We start from the raw sequence: 16,737 nt of genomic DNA, 5'->3' as shown, positions 1-16,737 counted from the left end.
CCGCAGCAGCAGCAGCAGCAGCAGCAGAAGCAGCACAATCACCTCCCCTCCGCAACACACACACCCCCCCGCGCCCCGGTCCCCTCTCCGCCCGCCTTGGGGGGCCCCGTTCCCCTCCCTTTCGCCCGCGCGCCCTGGGGAGCTTTGGGGCCAGATAAGCCCGCGCGCTGGCACGGCGCCGCGCCGCGGGGCGGAGAGGTCAGAGAGACAGAGGGAGGGAGGGGGGCGCGCGCCGAACCCACCCCCCCACCCACCCCAACACGTCCTCCTCATCTCCCCAACTTGGCAAAACCCCTAATAACAGCCCGATCTCCCCCGGCGGCGCGCAGCGGGCGAAGCCCCACGGGAGCGCAGAGACGTGGCAAGAGGGGACCTGCCGAGCCTGTTCTGGCCTCCGCGGCCCGGAGTGTGTGGGGAGGGGGGTGGGTGGGACGGGCTGGGCGTGTGTGTGTGTTGGTGGGTGGGGGGGGGGCCGGAGGCTGCGGCACCTTTAAGACAAGGGAGGACCCCTCATGCCCTCGGAGCAACCAGGAAGGGAGTCGGGAGCATCATACGGGGCTTTGCCTGGTGCTGTACGGTTACTGTAGGGGCAGTGACGCCGCCGCCGCGCGAAGGAGCGACGCGGGGACACACGCGCGGGGACAGCGAGCGCCGCGCACCCCGCGGGCCAGCGGCCGATCCGCGCAGCCCCCCACCCTCTCCAAAGCCCGGGCCCCCCGGCCCCGGCCCCGCGAGGTAAGTCAGCGCCCCAGCAGCGCGCGCGCGGCCCGTGCGGCAAAGGGGCAGGAGTGGAGAGCTGGGGTGGGGTGGTGGTGGTGGTGGTGGTGGGGGCCTGTCGCTGCGCCCACCTCTCCTGTGCGCCCCGTGGAAAGGGGGACCCACCCCGACGCGCCGGGGACGCTCCCCCAAGTTTCAGAGGAGGACGAGGTGTGGGGAGGTGGCTGGCTGGTTGGCTGGCAAGCTGCTGATCCCGGGGGGCTGAGGGCGCCCCGGGATCGCGGGCGCGGGCCGAGGGGGCGCCGCCCGGAGAAGAGGAGCTCCCGGGGAGGGGGGGGGCAAGTGCAACGGGTTAGTGCGCCAGCTGCCCCCGTCACCCCCCACCTCGTCCCAGCCTCCATCTCGCCCACCTCCGCGCCTCCCCAGGTCCCTCATGCATGGCTTTTGGGGGCTCCCGGGCGCGCGCGGGGTGCGGGGGAGGGGAACCGGGGCTGCATTGAGGGTGTGTGTGTTGGGGTGGGGGGGGAGCCGGCGTGGGGACACTGGGGGGGGGGTTGCGCGTCGCGTGCTAAGTTTGCAGCTGGGATCGGGGGACCGCCCTGGCCCCTCGGGGTGGCGGGGGGCCTAATTCGGTGCTGCGTGCATACGTTGGAGTTGGCCAGGATGGAGCTCCATGGGGGATGGGGGGGAGGGGGCTGGCAAAACAGGGAGGGGGCTTGCCTAGGAGGAGGAGGAGGAGAAGGAGGAGGAGGAGGAGGGCGTCCGGGTGGGCGGGTGGCGCCGGGCGGCCTTCTGGGTATCGTAGTTCGCGGCGCCGCCTGCACCCGGCAGGTGGGCGGCTCCTGAGGACTCCGAGTCCCAGGGTGCTTCGCGCCGGCGGCCCGCGGGGAGGGGCGGCGCGGAGGAGGGGCGGTGAGCGGCGGCGCGGCGGCCCAATGGCAGGCGGCGCGCGGGCGCGGCGCGGCGCGGGGGGCGGGGCGAGCGGCGCGGAGGGCGGGGCGTGCGGCCGGGCGCCCCTCGCCGGGGGCCGGTGGCGGTCCCCGGCTTCCGGCTGCGCGGCCCGCGGGCCCGGCCCCCTCCCCGCCCCGGGGCCCCTCCCCTGCTGGTTGTGTAACCGTCCCCAGCCCCCCTCCCCTCGGGGGCCACCCCGGCCGGGCCCCGGGAGTGCGTGGTGGGGGGGGGGGGTCCCTCCCTTCCCTTCCCTTCCCGGCGCCGTTCTCTCTCTATACCATCCATCCTATTCCTCCCGGGCAGGGTGCAGGCTCGGGCGGCCGCGCGGCGCACGCGAGCCCGGGGATGCGCGGCCTAGCAGTGCAGGCCGGGCCGAGAGCCCGGGCGTGGGGGGGAGGCGGGCGGGCGGGCGGGCGGACCCAGATCCGGGGTAATTTGCATCGCCCTCCCCCCAGCCCGGGTGGGGATTGGCCGCCGGCGGCGGGGGGTGGCGCGGGGCCAGGCTCACTGCCGCCTCCCGGCCCCTCGGAGGGAGCCAGCCCAGCCGCAGCCGCCGCCGCCGGGGCCGGGCCCCCCTCGCCGCTGCCCCGGGAAGGAGGTAGGCAGCTGCCGCCCGCCGGGGGTCCCCGGGCCTGACGCCGCCGCGCTGGGGGTGCTGGGGGTGCTGGTGGCGGTGCTGGTGGCGGTGGTGGCGGCGCCGGACGCGGACCCCGCCTGGCCCCCTTGGCGTGGCTCGCGCGGCCTGGAGAGCGACGACCGGGGCGCCTCGCTTCCCTTGCCGCCGTCACCCGCTTCCCTCACCACCCCCCCCAAAAAAAGCGCGTGACCCCGACTCTGCCTCCCCGACACCGCCGCCACCAGCACCACCAACCACCACGTGCGAGCGCGGAGAGGAGCCCGGGCAGGGTGGGATCCATCGGACCTCCCCCCCCTTTTCCCTGGCCTGGCCTGGCCTGGCCTGGGTGGGCGCGACGGGGCTGCGTCGTCGTCGTCGAGCTGTAAACCCCCCTGGGCGCCCCTCGGGGGTCTCTGCGGCTCCTGTGCGCCGCGAGCCCCAGGAAGGGGAGAGGTGGCCCGGTGGGGGGTGGGGGCAGGCAGCTGCGGGTGCTGTCCAGCCGGGGCCCCCTCCGAGGCGCGCGCAGTGGGCGCCCACTGGGTCCCGGTGGAATGCATTCCCTAGTTGGCCCCGAGGAGACCCAGGCACCTCCTCTGCCCCCTCCCTGTTGCAACCGGCGGAAGTGAGAGAGATGTGGGTGCCCCCTTCCCCTCCCCCGCTCTCCCCGCGGCGCCCACCTGGCTCACCCATGGGTGGCCGGCTTGGCTGGCCTGTCCTCCCCCCACCCCCATCACCGCCGTGGCCGCCGCCGCCGCCACCACCACCACCATCTCTCCCTGCCAGCTGCCTGCATGTCACCCCACCACCCACCCTTGAACAGGGCCAGGGCGTAACCCTCAGGGTGCCGCTCCCATGCTTGGGGTGGGGGCGGTCTCCCCAAGCAGCAAGGCCGACACTTCCTATTGGCGGACTGGGCCTGGGAGACGTCCCGGGCGGCCTGGGCTAGGGCAGGGGCCCAGGCCAGGCTGTTTGCGAGGCTTCCAGGGCACGGGGCATTTCCTGAGAGGACAGCCGCCCCTACATCCTGCCCCTCCTGGGCCCCTCATCAGGCTGGGCCCTGGCACCTTCGTGGTGGGGCCCCGGGGAGGTGGGGGGGGGGCTGTGTTTACCACCAGCCATCGCTGTGGAGACAAGCCTGAGGGAGGTTGGTGGCGGGGAGCAAGAGGCAGCCTGATAAAGCAGGAGCTAATGAATGAAAGAAGAGCCATTGGGGACACTGAAATTTTAATTCGTGGGTCGCTCTGTGTGTGTGTGTGTCTGTGGTGTTTCTTACCCAGTTCTGATTGGCTGCCCGGTGGCCACTTGGCACCCCAGCCCCAGGGCCTGGCGGTGGGAGAGCCAGGCTAGCCTGGGCCCCTGCGGAAGGTTCCAGGGCCACACCAGCAGGTCCTGGGGTGCGTGTGGTTTGATGAGTCCCAGACTGGGGCAGTGGGGACACAGCAGTCCAAGGTCACGGGGCCCCGAGCTGCATCTCCTGACCCACTGCTGTCCCAACCCACCAGAGTTACCCCAAAACTCACCACCTGCCTTGGAGGAGGTGCCAGAGCCGCTGAGGTGCAAATCCAGAGCCTAGGAAAGCCAGTACCTAAAGGTGACATTGAACCTCGGGGTCCCCACCAAGGTCACCCAGCACATGTCCTCTGTCCTACCAGTCCCCCAGCCCCATGGGGCAGGCACTTGGTCTGTGGTGGTGCCTCTGAGCTGCCTGCCCCCCGGGGTCGCCTCCCCAGGCCAAGCTGAGCTGGTGCAGAGACAAAGCGGGAATCTGCCTGGGGGGGGTTCTGTTGTCACCTGTCCAGGCACCTGCCAGAGACAGCCCTGACTCCCGAGGTTGGGAGTGGGGAGGAAGGCCCAGGCCAGCCTCCATTGTTCCCATGAGCAATAGCAATGGGGAGATTGTCTTCTGTCCCCAGGTCGGCTCGGCCTTCCCTCCGGGACTCTCCATGCACAGGGCTCTGGGGGAGCCCCTTTGTGCATGGCTATAGTCCCCCCACTCTCCCACAGTGGTCACTTGCCGGGAGCTGAGGGTTGGGGGGTGGACAGGAGCGAGGCAGGACAGACGGCCCTTGATCAAAACCTGACGCTGCTTGTGTGCGCCCAGGTATGTGGAGGCCAAGAGCCAGGTACCCCATCTCCACTCCACCCCCACAACTCTAGGCCCACATCCCCACCAACGGCCAGAGCCCCGCAGCACACGGAAGGCTCCCGCGGAGACACCAGGCAGAACGTGGCCACAGGGCCGGCCCCTCCATCTGTCCCCCCAGCAGGCCATGGACGGCCGCTCGGTCCCCACCCACGCCTTTCTGGTTTGACTGGAAAACGAGGTCCCGGCCCACCTTCCTGCAGGCTGCTAGCCTTGCTGGACTGGGAGGAAGCAGGCCCAGGTGGCCCGGCCTGGGGGCTCCTGCGGGTGTCTGGAGGTGACAGGCGGGGCCCCCTCAGGGCAGCGAGGGAGGGAAGGAGATGAGAGGCTCTCCGAGGTCAGCCGACAGTCCCTCCCCGTGGCATTGTGGGTAGCAGGTGCAATGGGAGCTGAGGGTGGGGCTCGGGGATGGTGTTCTGCTGAGGGCGGCCTTGTTTGCCCCCCTTCCGTGACGGGAAGCTCATTCCTTCCTCTCCCAGGCAGACAGACGGACGGCTCTGGCCACAGCACCCTTCTGGAGCCCGCCCACCTCCGTCCCTCTGGAGTGCGGGAACAGGGTGGGCCTGGGGTCAGATGGAAGGTCGTCTTCCCCTCCTCTTGGCCATCTCAACCCCAACCACTCACACCCACACAGACACACACACTTCCCACTGGGCCCTGGCCTTCCTGCCTCTGGCCCTTTAAGGCCCAGGCAGGAAGCCCCTCCCCATTTAGGGCAATAAAATGGACTGGTAAGATGGCCGAGGGCCTGGGCGGGCTCCTGAGCCTGGCCGGAGGAAGGCCTTGCCCACTGGCGCAGATGCCACAGAGTGAGCAGGGGGACAAGCAGGCAGAGGTGCCCGGTGCTCTCAGGGCCCCCAGTCCAGACATGACATTACTGTCCCGTGAAACCCCAAGCTGGGGCCAGGGCCAGGCAGGGATTGGCACCAGGTCGGGGCGGGGTAACCCATTGGGACCAACCCTTGCAACACAGGCCTGTGGGTTGGGAGGGCACCTGTGTGCCAGACTCGGCGGTGTGACCTTGGGCCAGCTGCCCACCCTCTCTGGGCCTCCCAGCCGCATACGTAGCACAGGTGGGCAAGAGGCGGCAGGCCACCCCAGAGTGAGGGAGTGACCCCACTTCCACCACACTGACCTCCCCCTTGAAGGAAGTGGAGGCTCAGACAGACGCTGGGTCTTGTCCAAGGTCACACAGCTTGGCGACAGAGGAGCCGGACTGACCCCCAGCTGGCCGCCCACGGGCACAGCTGAGCGGGAACTGGGCCTTCCCTGGCTCCCATGGTGGAGGAGTGGGTGGGGGGCTGTGGGCATCTGGGAGGGCCGATTCCTCCTCCTCACGTGGTCCCCCGACCCGCACCCCTGAGTTGCAGATACCCTGCTTCCTGGGGAGTGTGGAGGCCCCCACCCTCAGCCTGCCAGCCAAGGCCCCTATGATTCCGTGCCCAGGGCCATGTTGGCACTGGGTGCTGTCCCTCCCAGCTGGGGTCTGTTGGGTCTCCTTGGCCCGGCCTGGTGACCTCTCAGCCTTCTCAAAGTCCAGGGCACAGCAGGGGAGGGGCTGAGCTGAGGCCAGGGTCCTGCTCGGCTTGGGAGAGCCACAGCCCTGTTGACCCTAGGCGAGACTGGAGGTGGGACAGGCCGGGCGTGCCTGCCAGTCCGCCCGGTGGTGGGTAGGCGGAGCTTCGGCGCCTCCGCTGTACCCCTACTGTGTGCCACCCTGGGGGAGGGCTGACGTGGGGGCCCCCTGGGCGGGTGTGGCCCCCTGGGGAGGAAGAGGCCGCCCCACCTCCAGCCCAGGAGGGGCCTGCCGGGGCCTGCCCCTCAGCCGCCGAGTCAGCACCCAGCACCGAGCCCCGGAAATCCCACGGGGGCGAATGTGGCCATGGTGATAGATGGGCCCCCCCCAACTGGGTTGGTGTGGGCCTGAGTGGGGACCCTGGTGAGGAGCTTGGGGTGGGGAAGGGGGTGAAACCTCACCTTTCGCAGGTCACCTGGTGAGTGGGCAGGTGGGTGGCGACCAGGCCCCCACCTGCCCACAGTGGGGCATCAGCAGGCCATATCCTCTTCCCGACCCTGGGGCTCTGGCCAAGCCCTACCTTCCCCCTTCCAGCCCCCACAGAGGCCGTCAGGTGGCCCAGGGTGGGGCCGGCAGGTGGATCTCGTTCCTGTAGAGAGAGGGAGTCAGGCTGGCAGGCGGCTGTGGAGACCGCCTCAGTTCCGGCCCCTGCGTGCCTGCTCTCTTCCTGGAGCTTGGGCCTCGGGGTTTCCACCTGCGAAGCAGGGGCAGGCGTGTTGGCCGGAGGCTCTGGGAGCCCACCCAGCCCAAGGCCCGTGGTGGCCCCTGGTCCTGTGCGCAGGGCACCCTGGGAGGAAGCCAGGGCGGGGGGATGGTGGCTGCGACAGGGGTGAGTCATTTGGGCTGCAAACTTGGTGTCCCTGGAGGGGCCCTGGACCCTTCTGCTGTTCTGGGGTGAGGGCGGTCGGAGACCACCCCCCTCCCCAGCCTACCATGTGTGCAGTGGTAAGGAGGGGCTGGGACACGCCTGATCCCGTGCCCCATCTGCCCACAGGTTCCCTGAGGCTCCTGGGCCAGACGGCAGATGGTCACAGGGGTGGCACCCCCCAGGGGGCTCCTCGAGTCCCACATGGGGCTGCCCTCCGCCCCTGCTCCCAGCAGCCACAGCCCCCCGCCCCTCCCACCGGCTGGCAGGACCGAGGAGAAGGGGGGGGGCGGCAGCTGGCAGCGGGTGGGGACAGGGCGGGCTGTGGGGCCGCCCAGAGAACCCCGGGAAGCCAGCGGGCCTTACAAAGGCCTCTGTGTCGGCCCCTGAGGCCTGGACCCCGCACCCGCCCGGGACCAGCGCTCGGACCTTGGTTGGCAGGCCCCAGGCAAGCACAGCGTGGTTAGGGCTGGGCTAGGCCGCTCAGCCTGCTCATTCATGCTGGCCAGGAGGGTCTTGTGGTTCTTTTGGGAGGGAGCCCTCTCCCAGGGGGACGTGGTCTGGGTTGATCAGCTGAGCCGGGAGGGAGTACCTGTGGTGCTGGGTGGTGAGGGGGCAGCCTGGGGCTCCCTGGAGGGCGGGGTGGGGGGCAGGGAAAAGAGCCAGAGGGTTGTGCAAACACCCAAGTGGGCGGATGAGTCAGAACAAGGGGAGGGGGCGGGGCCTGGGCCGCTGGAGGCCTCTGCCCATTTGACAGAAGGGGAGACTGAGGCCTCAGCACTCAGCCGTGCACCCCGGGGTGGGAAGGAGCAAGGGAGGGGCTTGTCTGTCAGGGCTCTGGGCAAAAGGGCTGCCCCGACCCGCGCCGCTGCCCCTCCTGGGAGAGTCCGCCTCTGGGCGGCAGTGGTTGGCTTTCTCCCCTGTTACTCACTGCTGGGGCTCAGCCTGCCCTGGGGTGGGTGGTGGGCGCGTGGCTCACGGGACAGGAAGGGGCTGGGCCTGTGGAGTCACTGTGACCCCGCCCCAGCAGGGTCCACCCAGGGTGCCCTTGCCCCGGCCTGGCCCACAGCCCTGTGACACCCCTGGACTTGACCTCACCCCTCCCTGCTGACTCAAACCCCCAGGGAACCCGGTGGGCAGGAGCAGGGTCAGGGCGGGCCTGCGGGTGGGTCTAGGCACAGCTGTTCTCCCACGGAGTAGAGGGCGAGGGCATGGTGGGGAGGTCGGTGGGGAGGTCGGGCGTGGCCGAGACTCAGCCCACAGCCAGGTCCTGCCCTTGTGCAGCACTGGGGAAACTGAGGCAGGCCGGACTGGGGCGCTCTTTCCCCCAGGGAAGGGAGTCCCCGGTGTGGGCGTATGGACCTGCTGACCACATCCCTGTCCGGTGACCCGCAGGTCTCGGCGCGGAAGATGGCCGGCGGCGTGGACGGCCCCATCGGGATCCCGTTCCCGGACCACAGCACGGACATCCTGAGCGGGCTCAACGAGCAGCGCACGCAGGGCCTGCTGTGCGACGTGGTCATCCTGGTGGAGGGACGCGAGTTCCCGACTCACCGCTCGGTGCTGGCCGCCTGCAGCCAGTACTTCAAGAAGCTCTTCACGTCGGGCGCCGTGGTGGACCAGCAGAACGTGTACGAGATCGACTTCGTGAGCGCCGAGGCGCTGACGGCCCTCATGGACTTCGCCTACACGGCCACGCTGACGGTGAGCACGGCCAACGTGGGCGACATCCTGAGCGCCGCCCGCCTGCTCGAGATCCCGGCCGTGAGCCACGTGTGCGCCGACCTGCTGGACCGCCAGATCCTGGCCGCCGATGCGGGCGCCGAGGCCGGCCAGGTGGACCTGGGGGACGACGTGGACCAGCGCAACCTGCTGCGGGCCAAGGAGTACCTCGAGTTCTTCCAGACCAACCCCATGAACAGCCTGCCCCCCGGCGCAGCAGCAGCAGCAGCCGCAGCCGCCTTCCCCTGGCCAGCCTTCGGCACCTCCGAGGACGACCTGGACGCCGCCGTCGCGGCCGCGGGCGACTGCAACGGCTTGGATTTCTACGGGCCGGGACCCCCAGGCGAGCGACCCCCGACGGGGGACGGGGAAGAGGGTGACAGTAACGCGGGCCTGTGGCCGGAGCGGGACGAGGACACCGCCGCAGCCGCCGCCGCCTCCTCCACCGCGACCACCACCAACACCACCACGACCACCGGCGGCGGCGGCGGGGGTCTCTTCCCGCCACCCGCGGCCCCGCCAGCCGCCGCCGCCACGCAGAACGGTCACTACGGCCGGGCCGGGGAGGAGGAGGTGGCCTCGCTGTCCGAGGCGGCCCCGGAGCCGGGAGACTCGCCGGGCTTCCTGTCGGGCGCAGCCGAGGGCGAGGACGGAGACGGGCCCGAGACGGACGGGCTGACGGCCAGCACGCTGCTGCAGAAGATGATGGCCTCGGTGGGCCGCGCCGGGGCGCTGGGGACAGGCGACAGCGACGACGAGTCCCGGGCCGACGACAAGGGCGTCATGGACTACTACCTGAAGTACTTCAGCGCGGCCCACGACGGCGACGTCTACCCGTCCTGGTCGCAGAAAGGCGAGAAGAAGATCCGCGCCAAGGCCTTCCAGAAATGTCCCATCTGCGAGAAGGTGATCCAGGGAGCGGGCAAGCTGCCGCGCCACATCCGCACCCACACGGGCGAGAAACCCTACGAGTGCAACATCTGTAAGGTCCGCTTCACCAGGTGAGCTGAGCGCCCCCCGAGGGCGGCCGGGCCGCTTGTGGGGACCCCACGGGATGGACCCCACGGGATAGGCCAGGCCCTAGGCCTGGGTGGGGAGGGCGGCGGTGTGGACCCAGGGCAGGGGTGGAGGGGTGTGGGGAAGCAGGGACCCGGCCAGGTCGGGTGACTCAGCATCGCCCCCCCTCTGTAGGGGGGGCCCCCCACACACACCCTGGGGTTCCCCAGCCACGCCCACCGAGGCTGAAGAAAGAGGCCATTGTCCCAGCTTCCCGGCCCCACCCCGTGGGGACAGGAACCCGAGGGGCTCGCCCCCTCCCCCCCTCGGCAGCAGGCCGGGAGAGGAGGGTGTGGCTGGACTCCAGTGCCCAGGAGTGCCAGGCAGGGGGGGTCAAAGGGCAGTGACTGGAGGCGGGCACTCCTGGTGCTGGCAGTGGGGAGACTGGGGCGCCGGAGGCCTGCCCTTGCAGGTCCCCAAGAACCAGGTTGAAGTGCCCTAGCCTACCCCTTCTGTCAGGCCTCACTGGGTTGGGGTTCCCCCCGGGCGCCCCCAGCCAGGCCTGGCCAGGGAAACTGAGGCCTACTGAATGCTGGGAGAGTCCTGCCCGCGCCCCCACCCCCAGCCCTCAGGGCCCAGGAGCCCAGGGGCCCCCGTGAGTCATGCCAGCGCATTGAGTAAGCGGGGCCTGTGGCGGCCGGGGCTATAATTACCCGAGGCCGGGGCTTGGGGTGACGAAACTGGGGCTGCCTCCACCCCACCTCTGCACATCCCGGGCCTGCCGTGAGCCTCAGCTTTGGGGCATCTGGGTGGGATCTGGCGGAGGGCTATGTGGGAAGTGAGGGTAGGTGGTGCCTGGAGGGGGAACCCTGAGTTGCCCTGGCTCAAGGCAGGGGCAGGGGAGAGTAGGACTCTGCAGACAGCAAGCCGGGAGTAGGAGGCGGAGCTGTGTACCTGAGCCAGGGTTTTGAGGGGTGAATAGGAGTCTGAGGATGCCTTGCACAGGGCAGCCTGAGGCAGCCATAAGGAGCGCGTTAGGCCCAGGCAGGACTGCTGAGCCCGGCTCTGGGCCCCTGCCCCACCGTGTGGCCGGGCACCAGGCCTGCAATGTTCCCATCGGCGTGGGCTCCGTGGGCAGGCCAGGAGCAAGCTACACCATGTGGCACCTGGCATGTGTGGTTGGGTGTCCGCTCAGGACGGCCACGTGGTGAGAGCTGTGGCCATCCTGCTAGCCAGAGCGAGTGTCCAGGCTGTGGTCCCCTCCGGGATGGCCCGGAGATGGGCACCGTGGGTAGGCTGAGGCCCGAGGCCGAGCCTGTGGCGTGTGGGGTCTCGGCGTGCCGTGGGAGAAGCTGTACATGGTGGCTGTGCGAGCACTGGGGGACGGCAGGAGCGCAGGGGTCCTGAGGCTGGCTTGTTGGGGCACAGAGGGGACTCTGTAGCCGGGGACACCAGCTGCCCCAGTCTGTCTGGGACTGAAGGGGTGTCTGGGGTGTGGCCTTTGGGGGCAACAACCCCAGAGGAGTTGCAACTCACCCCAGTACCTGGGCCTGGCAGGCGGGGGCCAGGGATGCATGCCAGGCTGCGTGCTGGCATCCGGCAGGCACTCGGTCGATGTCCGCGGCACCTGCCGCCTTGCCTTCCCTGGGCCCGCCTTGGCCTTGTGCTGCGGGTGCCCAGGGGGAGGGGGTCCCGGCCCCACCCCCACCCCGCGCTGACCGTGCCCGCCCCCTCCCCCCCCCCCAGACAGGACAAGCTCAAGGTGCACATGAGGAAGCACACGGGGGAGAAGCCGTACCTGTGCCAGCAGTGCGGGGCGGCCTTCGCTCACAACTACGACCTTAAGAACCACATGCGCGTGCACACAGGGCTGCGGCCTTACCAGTGCGACAGCTGCTGCAAGACGTTCGTGCGCTCCGACCACCTGCACAGACACCTCAAGAAGGACGGCTGTAACGGGGTGCCCTCGCGTCGGGGCCGCAAGCCCCGGGTGCGCGGAGGCGGAGGCGGGCCCGACCCCGGCCCCGGCGCCCCGACCCCCGCCGGAGCCCCCGGCCCGGCCGCCGGCTCCCCGGACGCCCGGCGCAACGGCGAGAAGCACTTTAAGGACGACGAGGACGACGAGGACGAGGCCAGCCCCGACGGGCTGAGCCGCTTGAATGTAGCGGGCGCCGGCGGCCAAGGTGACAGCGGAGGGGGGCCCGGGGCCACGGCCGACGGCAGCTTCACAGCCGGACTCGCCTAGAAACCAAAAAAAAAAAAAAAAAACCACACAAAAAAAAACAAAAAAACGAAACAACAACAACGAAAAAAAAAAACAAAAACCCAGACAGAGAGAGAGAGCGCGCAGACACCCGAGAGAGCGAGTGAGAAAACCACCCACCACCCCCCAAAATCACAAAACAGAAAAATTTATCTATACGCAGATACCTATCTATATATATATACAGATTATATATATATATATATGAACGGCACCGAGCCTAGGTTAGCTAGCGCTTTTCTCGAATCTTCCTCCTCCTCCGTGTCGCCTCTCCCTCCGCAGGGGCCCCCCGCTTCCCCAGCTCCTGCACCCCGCGGCCGGTGGCTGGCTCCTGGGGCTTGGTTTGGGGTTTTTTTGTGCTACACAAGGATTCCGAACCCCCCTCGCACCCTGGGCGCCCGTGTGGGATCCCTGGGTCCGATCCGAGTGAGGCCCTGGGCCAGCCCCGGGGTGCGGGTCAAGTTGGAGAGAAGGGGGTGGCCATGCGCGCTGGGGAGCTTGGGGGGGCGGCCTTCCCTCCCCTTACCCCCTCACTGGTTCTCCCGAGTCTTGGAGACAAGACCTTAAATGTTTTTTTGTTTTTTGGTCCGCTCTGAGTGGACGCTAAACCGCCCCGGCCCCAGCTCCCCACCCTCCTTCCTCAGGGCACTTATTAAGGGGGGGCCCCCCTCCACCCCCCAACCCCATCCCTCAGCAGCTTCCTCAGCGCCCCCCTGCTCCTCCTGCCTGTGGCCTCGCACCCCGACCCGCCCGAAAACCCACCGAACCTCCTGGCCACCGTCACACAAACCTATTTATTGCCAGCCTGGACAGAGGCTGAGATGCGGTGGCCCGGGACACGGTGCCCCCGGCCCTCCACCTTCCTGCACGGCACTTAGGGCGGGCGGGAGCCCTCCGGGGCCACCCCTCAGACCACCCCCCACTCCCCACCACCACCGCCACGTTTGGAGATTGGAAAACTTCCGACTTGATCCAAGCCCCACTTTTTAAAAGCACTTTTTAGAGGTTCCCCTCCCTCCCCCTTAAAAGCCGAAAATTTACATATAGATTATATATATAGATTAAATATATATATATATATAAATAAAATATCCCTTCTTCCCCAGAGGGGTAGGCGGCAGCGTGGGGAGGACTAGACTAGGGTCCCCCAAGATGGCAGGGATGGGGCGAGTGAGTGAGAGAGAGAGAGAGAGGGTTGGAGTGCTCTGATGTCACAAAAAAGCAATAAAAAAAAAAGGAAAACAGGAAAAAAAAACCAACCAACACCCACCACCACCACACAGGTAAAGGGGGCAGAGCAAGGAGCAGGCAGGGACCCCGAGTCTCGGCACTTTGTCACGGGACGGGTACTACACTTTATCTTAAATCTTAATTTAAAAGAAAAAAAAAATACATGTTTACAAGTTGCAATCAACTTCTATGAAAAATTTGAAAAGGAAAAAAAAAGCGAGCGAGCGAGAGAGAGAAAGAAAGCAAAAAGAGATTCCTAAGGAAAAAAAAAAAGTCGATTTATTTTTGTACAAAATAATAATAAAAAAAAAACCCAGCGCAACGTAGAATGCACTTGTGTTCCCCAGGATGGAAGAGCCGGGTCAGGCAGGGACCGGAGTCGGGGTGTCCAGGGGCTCCCCCAGGGGTCTGGGTGCCTGGGGGTAGGACGGGGGTGCTTTGCATTGTGGGTACAGTTTGTTCCCCCTCTTTTTTTTTTGTCTTGGTCCCTGTGTCGCCCCCTCGCTCAGGGATGGACCCGAGAGGGGGTCGGCCTCCCCTCTCCGTCCCCCACCACCACCCTGCTGTCCCCATTGAGGTGGGTGAGGGTGGCCTCTAGGCTTAACCCTCCCCCCGACACACTCAGCACCCCTCCCTCCCTTTTTTTTTTTTTTTTTTTTAACTCAAAGGCACTGACTGTAACCCTGGGGGCTGGCACCTGCCTCCTCCTCCAATATCTGAACCCCCGTTTCTTCCCCCCACAAAAAAAAGGCCCGGTGTTGACCAGGCCACAGGCCACGGACTGGGGGGACGGGGCCGGAGTTGGGGAGAGGATGTTGGGAAGGCCAGGACCCCCGCAGCCCATGCCCTCCTGCCCGCATATGCAACGCCTGGCATGGGATCCTGTGAGTGGCTGCTTAGCCCAGCCCTGACCCTCTCAGACGAGGCTGGGGGTGGCCGGGGGTCGTCACCCCTCCACCCACCCCCAGCCCCACCAGCCATCTATCTGTCCACCTGGGCACCCCTGTTGCAAATGTCTTTCTTGTCCTTTTTTTCTTTTTTTAAAGGGAAATTTGTGAAAAAGTAGACAGTCATTGTTCCCGCCCCTCTGTGTCCCCCTTCCCCACCACCACACCCCAGTTGTCTCAGGACGCCCCCCCGCCCCCGGGGCCGGCAGAGGGGCAGGCCCAGGGTCGGTCGGTGCTGGCCTGGCTTCCGCAGTGCAGACTGGACAGGCCCCCCCGCAACACACACCATTCCCCTCAAACTCCCAGAGAGGTCCCCAAGGGTAAACCCTTTGCCCACACAACCCCCCTCGCAATAAAACCAACTCCGAGAATCACAGGCGTGGTCCTGGCCAGCGGTGGTCGCTGCTCACGGGGTAGGGGTGCGGGGAGGCCTGGGGGCTGCAGCCCCCATGGCAACTTCCACACGACACCCCCCACCCCAAGCCCCGCCGGGGAATTGCACTAAACCCCTCGCCCCCCAGCTCCTGCTCCGCTTCTGCCAGCCTCCCAACTCTGCCTTAACCGCCAGCCCGTCCGCAAACCCCCTACCCTGGGGGTGGGGAGGCCACCCTCCAGGACACCCCCAGCCCAACCCAGCCCCCTCCCCAGCCCCGCGCAATCACATACTGTATATAGACGTGGATCGATTTTTATTTTTATTCTTTAAATTAAGGTCGTGATAAAAGTGTTGCCAAAGATAACTGCTGAATTCTCGCGTTTCAGGAAAAAAAAAAAAAAAAAAAAACAGATGGTTGGAGGAGGGTCTTGCTGGCTTGGCCAGAGAGAGCCGAAGGGTTTTTGTTGCTTGGTTGTTTGTGGGGTTTTTCTTTGTGTGTGTGTGTGTGTGTGTGTGTGTGTATTTTGTTTTTGTTTTATTTTTGGGGGGGATTTTTTTTTTAACTGCCTGGTACAAAAAAAAATTTTTTTTCAAAGTGAAATTGTCATTTGCATCTTGGTAAGGCTGTGTGTATGTGTGTGTGCGTGTGTGTGTGTGTGTGTGTGTGTGTGTGTGTGTATGTGTGTGCCAGAGCAGCAGCAGCTAGGGCCAGGCCTGGGGGGCTGCAGGATGAGGTGGGGGGGTCTGGCCAGAACCCCCTCCTTGCCTGGAGTGACACCCCGCCCCCAGCCTCCATGGGCCCCCTTGCGTTTGCTGTAGGGTACCAGCTGCACCTGCCTCAGCCATTTGAAATTAAGGAAAAAAGTTTAAAAAAAAAATTTAAAAACCACCAAAAATTTTAAAAAATTAACCAACCAGTGAATGTAAAATGTTGGACCAGGCCCAGCCAGGCCAAAGCCGGGCAGGGATGGGGTCCCAAGCGCCTGCCTGGAGGGGCTTCCCTGGTCATGTTTGCACTATTGGGGAGGGCTGTGCAGGAGCAGCCACGTGGCATGTTGGGGGGCAGAAGGACCCAGGCGGGGGTGTGTGCATGTGTTTGTGTGTCAGGGCCCCCCAACCCTCTCCCCTCCCCAGGAGGGGACAGGGACAGTCGAGGCGGCTGGGATTCTAAAAGGCAAGACTGAAGGGGGAGGGTTAAAAAAAAAGTTTTAAAAACCAACAACAAGAAAAGCAAAAATCCTATTTTTTTGAGAAAGAAAGATATTTATATTTGCAGTTTTATTTTAAAAAAGTTATTTAAGCTGAGGAAGCGGCCTTCTTGGAGGTGGGGGTGGGGTGGGGGTGGCAGCTTGGCGCAGGGCAGGGCAGGAGCTATGAAGTCAGCAGAAAGGGGTGCCCTAGGTCAGGGCTGCCTGGAGGCTGCAGAGGGGGGTCCCCAATGCCCAGGTCCCCCACACCCGGTTCCCTGCCTCCCCCAGGCCCAGCCCCGAGGTGCCTTGGAGTTGAGGGGTCAGGCCTGGCAAAGGGAGGGGTTCTGGGGTCAGAGCACACAGCAGACATTCCACAGGGACCCTGAGCGTCTTTATAAAGTGTGGGAGATTTAAAAAAAATAATCAATGGATGACAAAAAAAAAGCACTTTTGGGGGTGGGGGGAGAGAAGCTTTAAAAGTCATAACAAAAAAAAAGATGAAAAAATTTCATTTTTCTTGTACATAAAAAAAAAAAAAACCACTAAACGCAGCCTGTTCCGACCGCTGCCGCCTCACTGCCTGATTATGTTTGTCGTGTTTCTTGGGGGGGGGGGTGTCTTGTGGGGGTAGGTGGGTGGAAGGGTCCCATGGGGTCTTCCCTTCTCTGCCCCCCGAAATCGAGATCCTCCCCCATAGTGGGGACAGCAGGCCCTGGGTCCACCCCACACTTCCTGGGCACCAGAATGTGGGTACCCCATGCGAGGTCTGGTCCCGCGGGCTGCGGCCAGCAGGGAGTGGACGTCCCCGGTGGCTCACACAGCCTGACGTGCAGGGAGGACTGGCCGGGTGGGTGGTGTGTTGACACCACTGGGTGTAGGGTATCTGGGTGCTGCCAGGGGACAGTCCTGGCCAGGGCCCTGCTGTGGTCACATGACATGGGCGGCTGGGGACGGACACTGGGGCCTTGGTGGCTCAGCCCAGTCCCCTGCCTGGCAACACCATCCCCCGGGGGCCCCCTGCCCGACGGCAGGCACCCAGCTCTGGGGCAGGAGGCTCTGCACACAGCTGCTTCCAGTGGCCACTCAGCCGGCACCTCTGGTTTCTAGAGCATTCCCTACTGGACACCACGCTGTCCCCGTGCGCC

The 16,737-nt window shown here is 66.0% G+C and overlaps 1 protein-coding gene across 1 annotated transcript; it reads left to right on the top strand.

Moving 5' to 3' along the window:
• Positions 1–470: 470 nt before the first annotated feature.
• ZBTB7A (zinc finger and BTB domain containing 7A) lies at positions 471–15,298 on the top strand. The gene is made up of 3 exons (XM_040990626.1): positions 471–735; positions 8,264–9,591; positions 11,333–15,298. Exons 2-3 carry the CDS (start codon positions 8,279–8,281, stop codon positions 11,829–11,831), a joined length of 1,812 nt encoding a protein of 603 aa, XP_040846560.1. The 5' UTR covers positions 471–735; positions 8,264–8,278; the 3' UTR covers positions 11,832–15,298.
• Positions 15,299–16,737: the final 1,439 nt, after the last annotated feature.

The sequence above is a fragment of the Ochotona curzoniae genome, unplaced genomic scaffold (assembly GCF_017591425.1).
Source record: "Ochotona curzoniae isolate NIBS_2020 unplaced genomic scaffold, NIBS_Ocur_1.0 contig_605, whole genome shotgun sequence".
Taxonomy (NCBI): domain Eukaryota; kingdom Metazoa; phylum Chordata; class Mammalia; order Lagomorpha; family Ochotonidae; genus Ochotona; species Ochotona curzoniae.
The sequence above is the reverse complement of the archived record's forward strand: the minus strand, read 5'-3'. Positions and strand labels throughout refer to the sequence as shown.